This window comes from Rhinoraja longicauda, chromosome 17 (genome assembly GCF_053455715.1).
Source record: "Rhinoraja longicauda isolate Sanriku21f chromosome 17, sRhiLon1.1, whole genome shotgun sequence".
Lineage (NCBI taxonomy): Eukaryota > Metazoa > Chordata > Chondrichthyes > Rajiformes > Arhynchobatidae > Rhinoraja > Rhinoraja longicauda.
The window spans coordinates 8917440-8927378 of NC_135969.1; the positions used below are offsets into that span (position 1 = coordinate 8917440).

Consider the following 9939-nt stretch of genomic DNA (forward strand, 5'->3'; position numbering starts at 1 on the left):
ATGGTTTATATGCTATTTTTTTAAATGGTATTGGAACACTCCTTTGGCTTGAAATATCCTCATTCTCATTTCTATGCCATCTTATTTCAGAAATTGCATTGGAAGAGCTGTGTTCTCCTGAGCCTGAAGCTGAGTATCAGGGAGTAGAAACTGACGGACCTTAGAGCACCGTGGACAAGAATGGAAAATAAACCTTCAGTAAAGCACAGATAATTGCACACTTAAGTGCATTCATTTGTCGCACGGTATAACTGAGTTGATCTTTCGCAAAGTTAATTTCACAGAAAGTCACAGAAATCATAATGAACTGCTTTTAAAGTGTAGTTTAGATAGTTTTGAAGATGCAATGGACACAGCTGTGTATGCCTTTTACATTGATTCAAGTGGTAAAGGAAAAACTTTCTGGTTAATAACACATCAATATCTGTCACAACGATCACTGCCAAAATGTCATTCAAATGTCATATTTTACTTTCTAAATTGCAGATATCCAATTTTTAAAAAAAATGTTGACCATACAGTAGAGTTTGGCAGTTTGTTAACACTAGACTCTTAAGTGCATCAGGAACATTAAATTACAATGATGTAATTGTCAAGTGGTTTATTTTTTTCTGGTAAACTGCAGAACCTCAGCTCCATATTTGTTTTATTTGCATTTTTTAAATGTATTTAAAAAGGTGCACTGTTACGCTTTTGTGCTTGAGTGATTTATCAAGGAAAGGGAGGCATTGAAAGCATTATTTCTTGATTCCATAATAATGCTGTGCCAACTGACTTCAGAACATTGCAGGCAGCATGGAACAAAAATGGAAAATTCTAAAATTGCTCAGACGGTCTGGCAGCATCTAAAAAGTAAGGAAAAAGATTGTTTCAGAATCAACCTTTTTTTCGACGGTGCAAGTGCTTCCAGCATTTTCCATTTCTGTTTTAGACTTCTCAGCATTTCTTTTTGTTTAAAATATTTGACAGGTGATGGTTTCGTCAGCTGATAGCTCAGGTAACAGTCCAAAAATGATTTGAGAAGTACCATTGATTGATTATTCATACTTAAGGAATAAAAAAGCATAATTTTCAAAAGGAATACATTGATAGGTGAATTAATTTGTCCTGTGCCAGTCGAATGTGGGGGATCACTGTATCATCTGATATGTAAAATATTTTCCTAATGTCTTGTATAACTTAGTTTACAATAAATGTAAAATTATAAACCATTTATGGTGTTTTGTAAATCTGTTTTGAGGTAATACATCATTCTACATGAAACATATAAGATTATTAAGGGGTTGGACACGTTAGAGGCAGGAAACATGTTTCCAATGTTGGGGATGTCCAGAACCAGGGGACACAGTTTAAGAATAAGAGGTAGGCCATTTAGAACGGAGATGAGGAAAAACATTTTCACTCAGAGAGTTGTAAATCTGTGGAATTCTCTGCCTCAGAAGGCAGTGGAGGCCAGTTCTCTGATTGCATTCAAGAGAGAGCGAGATAGAGCTCTTAAGGATAGCAGAGTCAGGGGGTATGGGGAGAAGGTAGGAACGGGGTACTGATTGGGAATGATCAGCCATGATCACATTGAATGGTGGTGCTGGCTTGAAGGGCCGAATGGCCTACTCCTGCACCTATTATCATATCATCATATCATATCATCATCATCATATATATACAGCCGGAAACAGGCCTTTTCGGCCCACCAAGTCCGTGCCGCCCAGTGATCCCCGTACATTAACACTATCCTACACCCACTAGGGACAATTTTTACATTTACCCAGCCAATTAACCTACATACCTGTACGTCTTTGGAGTGTGGTTAGGACGAAGCATAATAACATTTTTCTATTAGAAATGTTTTATGTAATTTTGAAATTACCTCTGAATGTCACATTTGCAGGAAAATGAATGGAATTACATTGTCATATATTACATCTTCAACATATCAGCTACCTTTAATTTTGATTATGGCCTATTGAATTTAATTCTTGCAACAAACTATTAAGTTGGATGGCTTCAAGTTAAATACATAAGGCTTCATAGAAATATAATTTACTTTCATAATGCATGTAAGTACATTTCAGGTCATAATGACGCATAAATATGTATTATCATATCATATCATATATATATACAGCCGGAAACAGGCCTTTTCGGCCCTCCAAGTCCGTGCCGCCCAGCGATCCCCGTACATTAACACTATCCTACACCCACTAGGGACAATTTTTACATTTACCCAGCCAATTAACCTACATACCTGTACGTCTTTGGAGTGTGGGAGGAAACCGAAGATCTCGGAGAAAACCCACGCAGGTCACGGGGAGAACGTACAAACTCCTTACAGTGCAGCACCCGTAGTCAGGATCGAACCTGAGTCTCCGGCGCTGCATTCGCTGTAAAGCAGCAACTCTACCGCTGCGCCACCGTACCGCCCTATTCTTGTTATTTTTAAATATGTCTTCTGGTTATTAACCTTACCACCAGTGCAATATTCTAGATATTGATTCTGGCTTTTGAGTCTTGACCACAATGTAATGAGATGTATAAGTATTCTGCCCTGTATCTCATATACACTGCGGTACCCATTTATCATTGAAAAAATTGTGACTATTTGAAAAATAATTACTATTCATTTTAAAACTCTCCATTGGCTGACTGACTCCTTTTAATGATGTGTAGGAAGGAACTGCAGATGCAGGTTACACCAAAGATCGACACAAAATACAGGAGAAAAACTGAGCGGGTCAGGCAGCATCTCTGGAGTAAAGGGGTAGGTGACATTTCGGATCGAGACCTTTTTTCAGACTCAGTCTGGAGTCTGAAGAAGTACCTCATCCCGAAACGTCACCTATTCCTTTTCTCCAGAGATACTGCTTGACCCACTGAGTTACAGCATTCTGTGCCTGTCTTCAAGATGAATGGTGTTACATGGAACATAAATGTCTCTGAAGTCCATTATTTCCAGATATGTAAAAAATTAATAGAAATTTGATGACTGTTACGCAAAATTAAACTGTCTTTAATGAGGAAGCAAATCATCCATGCATTGGATTATTTTTGTTCATAGTTCTGTGATGAAATCTATTGAAGAATGGACAAATATGTGTGCGCAATTTTTCAAATAACCACCTCTGTAAATAATTACATTTTGAGCAGTAACCGTTATTGAAACGTAGGGTAACCAATATCTCAAAGGTAGCAATAAAACTGGTCTGTATTTTTGTTATTGCTTGATTATGGCATTGGACATACTTATTTGCTCGTTAAAATTCACCCAAGCAACTGAAGCAACCTTGGTTTAATTCCTCCTCCGAAAGAACAGCATCTATGAAAATTATGAACTTCCTTATTGATGCAATGGGTTGGCTGGGATCCACAACTTATTGACTCATCCAGAAGGTTTTGCACAACTAACGGATCAAATGTGGTGTCTTTACTGTGGAATGGGCAGTTTGTAAAGTTGTTCTCATTTCTTTTTCCCTTTCTCAGTTTTCTGATTTGCAACACATTTTGCAAATTATTGCTCAACACTAACCTGAGCTGTTGTTCAAAATGAGGGAAAAAACCTGTTGGTACTCGGTAAGAAAAGATCCATGGCAACCTTGATGCCTTTCTACGCTAATGCCATTTGCTTGCAATCGGCCTGTATCCCTCTACTTTCTCTTCTGAGTCCATATGCGTCTTAAACATTGTAATTATATTTGCCTCTACCACCTTCTCCAGCAGTCCTTTACATAAACATAGCACAAAAAGTAAGGAAATTTGTGTTTGGTAGATTATTTCTTTGTTGTGACAATGCTTCTTGGCAATAAATCTTATACCGTTGGAAAGCCTGTTTATTTCCCTTTTAAATGGTGCCACATTTGTAAGGAACATGCATTTGTGGGATGAGCAGCAGAGCTGAGTATGTGGGTTGCGCCCATGAAAAATCTGCCAAATCTTCTCTGCCAATGCCAAACAGCTTATTCTGCCATTGACTCTTGTTCGGTGTTGTTGGGTGGATTGGATGATTGAAGTCTGAAGAAACAAGACATATTGGCAATTTAACAATTTATTCATTTAATAAACAGGAGCCTCAGTAGCGTGTGGAAGAACCATACACAGCCTCAACAGCCTGGCACCTCCTCCTCATGCTGGTCACCAGCCTGGTCACACACTGTTGTGGGATGGCATCCCATTCTTCAACCAGCATTTGTCGCAAGTCAGCCAACGTGGTTGTGTTGGTCACTCTGGCACGAACAGCACGCCCAAGCTGATCCCACAAGTGTTCAATGGGGTTGAGGTCAGGACTGCTGGCAGGCCATTCCATCCTCTCCACTCCCAAATTCTGGAGGTAGTCTCTGAGAAACCCTGCTCTGTGGGGGCGAGCATTGTCATCTTGGAGGATAGAGTTCGGTCCCAGACTGTGGAGATATGGGATTGCCACTGGTTGCAGAATCTCATCTTGACATCTCTCTGCATTGAGATTGCCTCCAATGATGACAAGCCTCGTTTTTCCAGTGAGGGAGATGCCACCCCACACCATCACACTGCCTCCACCAAAAGATGTTACTCTATCGGTGCAGCAATCAGCATAGCGTTCTCCGCGTCTTCTCCACACTTTGACCCTATGATCCAACTGCCATAGGCAGAATCTGGATTCATCGCTGAACATAACGTTCCTCCACATGTTCAGGTTCCAGTGCACGTGTTGCCGACACCAGCGCAAACGGGCCTGATGGTGAAGGGCAGACATGGCAGGCCTCCTGGCAGCCCTATGAGACCGGAGATCGGCTGCGTGCAGTCTGTTCTGAATTGTCTGGGCAGATAGCCGTCGGCCATATCGTCCTGCAAACCTTGACTGCAAATCTGTAGAAGACAGCCTACGGTTCCTAAGTGCTGACAGGGTGAGGAAACGGTCTTCTTCGGGTGTCGTCTTCTTGGGACGCCCACTTCGCGGCCTGTCTCTGACATCCCCCGTTATATGGAACTTGGCCTTCACTTTGGAGATGGTACTAGGGCTCACTCCAAATAATGCCGCAACTTGGTTTTGCGGAACACCAGCTTGAAGTTGCCCTATCGCACGGGCCCTATCCAGATCAGTCAAACGTGGCATGCCGATTCTTGGAGCAGACACCTACTGACCACTGTAGCAGGGCCCATGCTCACAGATGCTGCCAATCAGGTGCCAATCAGGCACCTGATTGTCAGCACCTGGGGGTACCAGAAGCTCAAAACAAGAGTCAATAGCAACAGCAGAATAAGCTGTTTGGCATTGCCAGAGAAGATTTGGCAAATTTTTCATGGGCGCAACCCATGCTCTGCTGCTCATCCCACAAATGCATGTTCCTTACAAATGTGGCACCATTTAAAAGGAAAATAAACAGGCTTTCCAACGGTATAAGATTTATTGCCAAGAAGCATTGTCACAACAAAGAAATAATCTACCAAACACAAATGTCCTTACTTTTTGTGCTATGTTTATATCCACTGCCCTCTGTGTGGAAATTTGCCTCTGATCTTCTAAATTTCTTCCCTCCCATCTTTTAACCTATGCACTGTTTTAGACTCTCCGACCTGGGGAGTAAAAACTGACCATCTACCCTATCTGTGCCTCTCAAAATCTTACAAACCTTTGTCCCTGTGAGAACACAGTTTATCCAATTTTTCCTTGTAACTAAAGTCTCCAGTCTCAAGGTTTCAAGGTCAGTTTATTGTCACATGTATCAATTAAGGTACAGTGAAATTTGAATTACCAAACACCCATACTAAGTGAAAAGCAACAAGACACACAGCCACATAAAATAAAAGGTAACATAAACATCCACCACAGCGGCTCCCCACATTCCTCACTGTGATGGAAGGTAATAAAGTCCAATCTTCTCCATCTTTATTCTCCCGCGGTCAGGGTTGTCGAACCATCCGCAGTCGGGGCCATCAAAGCTCCCGCAGCCGGCGATCCCAAGCCCCCGTGTCGGGGTGATCAAAACTCCCGCAACGGGACAATTGAAACTCTCCACGGGTTGGAGCTCCCGAATCGGTCTCTCACCAGGGACCGCAGGCTCCACAATGTTAAAGTCCACAGGCCTGCGGTTGGAGCTTTCCATGGTCGATCCCCGGCAAAGGGATCGCAAGCTCCACGATGGTAAGTCCGTGCCAGGCCCGCGGTTGAAGCGCTGGGTCGGTCTCCAGGAAAGGCTGAGCCACTCCATGATGTTAGACCGCAGTGGGGACGGAGATACGATACGGAAAAAAATTGCATCTCCATCGAGGTAAGACATTGAAAAAAGTTTCCCCTAGCCCCCCACCCCCCACAAAAAAACAAACCAAGGAACACTAAAACATACTCTTTAACAAATACTTATACAGAAGAAAGGACAGACTGTTGGTGAGACAGCCACTTGCTGGCGCAACCCGGTGGATCATTATAGGCAACATCCTGGTAAATCCCTTCTGCATTCTCTCTTGCAGCCACATTCTACCATGGTAGTATGGTAACCGGAACTACACGATACTCTGCAGCCTATCCAATGTTTTGTATAACTATGATGCCCAACTTTGATGCTTAATGCTTCGGCTTATGAAGGCAAGCATAGCAAATGGCACAAGACCTATGTGTTGAAATTTCAGGGAACTATGAGCAACCCAAGATATCTCGATACATCAACACTCCTAAGCTCTCTGTTATTTCATGTATTATATACTGTCAGTATTTGACATCCTGAAATGCATTATTTCACACTTGTCTGGATTAAATTCCATCGACCACCGCTATTTAACGTCCACTTCTTAGGGGGGTGGGGGGGAGAGCAAGGTTTTTTTAAGAATTGATGATTTTGTGATCATTGTCGGAGTACTTTTATTGTGTTGGCTGAGATATTCAAAAGTCACTATATTTGTGAAATTCAACGACATTTCTGAGAGGTCTATTATTTTTTGAAGAAAGTTCATAAATAAAAGTTTGTTTGAAAGGATTTTTTTTTACCTTAGTTAGGTTATAACTTGTAGTATTGCTTTCCTCTGACTATGATGGTGTTTTTTTTTTTCCCTTTGCTGCACTACCCTGGAAGGCACCTTATCAAAGATAAACTCCATGCTTACAGATGGCATACTTTCCCATAAAAGGAAACAATAACATGTACAAAAATAGTTGTAGTGACACAGTACAGCACAGTACAATGTAACCTAATTCAGACTGCATTGTCATTGTGGGGAAGAGATCAAGTGCCAATATTAGAACAGCTCGAGGAACGCAATGGGTTAAGCCGCATCTGTGGAGGGAAATGAGCAGTTGACATTTCAGGTCGAGACACTTCATCTAGACAGAGTCCCAATGAGGGGACCTTTAGTCCAGATGTAGGTTCAGAGAGTCAGAATGATACAGTGTGGAAACAGGCCCTTTGTCCCAACTTGCCGCAGCTGCACTAATCCCACCTGCCAGCATTTGGTCCATATCCCTCCAAACCTGTCCTATCTATGTACCTGTCTAACTGCTTCTTAAATGTCGGGATAGTCCCTGCCTCAACTACCTCCTCTGGCAGTTTGTTCCATTCACCCATGCCCTTTTAGTGAAAAAGTTACCCCTCAGATTCCTATTAAATCTTTCCCCCTTCACCTTAAACCTATGTTCTCTGGTCCTCTTCTACTCTGGGCAAGAGATTCTATGCATCATTTGGGTGTTGACCCAAACCGCCAACTGTCCATTTCCCTCCACAGATGTCGCCTGACCCACTGAGTTCCTTCACATGCTCTCTTTTTTTTGCTACAGATTCCAGCATCTGGTGTCTTTCATGCCTCTATTTAGGTGTTCTGCTGTGAGATCTCTTCAAGTTCTGCCCTCTGAAAAAATCGCCATCTCTGACAGGAGTTTTGTGAGCGCTCTCTCACCACTCCCCCTCCAATTTCCACTGTTCTTCGAAATGACTTTAAGCTGAGTGTCAGCGAATGAGACTGTTTTACTATTCATACAAATTTTTCAAATCTGCAGGAAAACCGAACATAAAAACGACACTTTGTAGGTCGGCCAGCAACGGGGGGAAAGGAGGAAAGTTATTGTTAAAGACCCTTTGTTCAAACTTTGAGTCTTTGACCTGAAACATTACTATTTCTCCATCCACAGATACTGCCTTAGGTGCTGGGTGTTTCCAGCGTATTCTGTTTTATTATTTCTGCTATCCAACCAATGTGCAATCTATATACTAAAACTCTCGTTTGTTATCTTGTTTGTGACTGAACTTCAGCCAAAAAGGTACAAGATAGCGCAACAATTTTAGGCCCACCTTACTCACCATTATCACTTTAGTGATAATGCAAGTAGTTTTATTGAAATCGGTGTTATATTTTTAAAGTTATTCACATTTTTAAGTTTAAAAGAAGGGGAGGAGGGAGGGAGGGGGGAAGTGGGGAGTGCGGGAGAAGGGAGATGGGAGGGGGGGTTGAGGGGAGAGAGGGGGGGCTGAGGGGAGAGAGGGGGGGTTGAGGGGAGAGAGGGGGGGTTGAGGGGAGAGAGGGGGGGTTGAGGGGAGAGAGGGGGGGTTGAGGGGAGAGAGGGGGGGTTGAGGGGAGAGAGGGGGGGTTGAGGGGAGAGAGGGGGGGTTGAGGGGAGAGAGGGGGGGTTGAGGGGAGAGAGGGGGGGTTGAGGGGAGAGAGGGAGGGTTGAGGGGAGAGAGGGGGGGGGTTGAGGGGAGAGAGGGGGGGTTGAGGGGAGAGAGGGGGGTTGAGGGGAGAGAGGGGGGTTGAGGGGAGAGAGGGGGGGTTGAGAGGAGAGAGAGGGGGGGTTGAGGGGAGAGAGGGGGGGGGAGAGGACAGGATGCTGCACCAATGCACGAGAGGTTTGGGCACAACGGGTCCACTTTGTCTCGTATTATACTAAATACAGCAGATCAGATCGGTTCATTGGTTTAAATACAGTGTCCCTTAATCACAGGTACAATTTGAGCTTGGTCTTCTGATTTTGGATCTAGCACTGAAACTGGAAAACTAAGAACAGCTCTACAAACATTCCAGCTCAAAATGCAATGGAAGAAATCATAATTTATATATCAAAGAACAAATAGAACTTTGTTGCTTATACCCAGTAGTTTAAATAGACATCAGGCCATGCTTTAGACATTGCTGCCTACAGGATTAGCTAATGACTGTTCCTATGCTTTTCTGTTCTATGTGCTATGTATACTTGCAACTGAGGATGCTATTTAGCATTTATAATCAAAGAGCCTGAGAATAAATGAAGCATCCTGAATGTGAGGTACCACCCATAAGTACCAAAATGACATAAGAATGAACTTTACTGGGAAAGTGGTGAATGTGCTCCATCAGTCATCATGATTTATCAGGATTTAGGAACTGTCCATGTTGCCAACTGTTCAATGTGCCATCTTTATTTAGCACGGATAGGTCCCATGAGCTTGGATCCTGGGTTAAGCCAACTGAATCAACATGGTGGGTTCAGTTACAGGATTACTCATTGTAATACAGAAAATTCTTGAAATACTCAGCAGATTAGACAGGGTTGGTGGGGAGAGGAACAACATTTTAGGCTGATGACCTTTCATTGCAATATCTCCCAAATAGAACAATCACCCAACTGCCAAACCTCAAAGTTAATTTTTAAGGGTGATGTAAATTTTCACAAAACAATGTAGGAGTTCTGTTTACTGTTTGCATTTTTATATAAGTCCACAGGATACAATCCGTCCTAATTTTGGAATCTAAGATGTGTTTGGCGAGATTTCTTTCTTCAGATTTGCATGTGCATAAAACGGAGCTTCTTGCGTCCGAAGCTCTGGTAATCATTTATCGCCATGTAGTAGCAGTCATGGGAGTATCACTGGTGGTCTTCATACCCATAATCAGTGAGTGGAAAATTGTACACTTTGCTGCTCTCAGTTGCTCCCCAGCGAGTTCTTCAGAATTTGATGGAATTATGATTCCAACTAATTAATTGAATCTTGGTATGGATTTGGTGGACTA

General features: G+C 42.7%; 1 protein-coding gene across 2 annotated transcripts in view; it reads left to right on the top strand.

Annotated features, from left to right (window-relative positions):
* The window catches only part of atrip (ATR interacting protein), a 38856-nt gene extending 37658 nt beyond the window's left edge, over positions 1 to 1198 (top strand). For both annotated transcript variants that reach the window (XM_078414029.1, XM_078414028.1), the window contains one exon: positions 91 to 1198. In XM_078414029.1, the coding sequence (XP_078270155.1) occupies positions 91 to 164 (74 nt within the window). In that variant the 3' untranslated portion in view covers positions 165 to 1198. The remainder of the gene's footprint in view (positions 1 to 90) is intronic.
* Positions 1199 to 9939: the final 8741 nt, after the last annotated feature.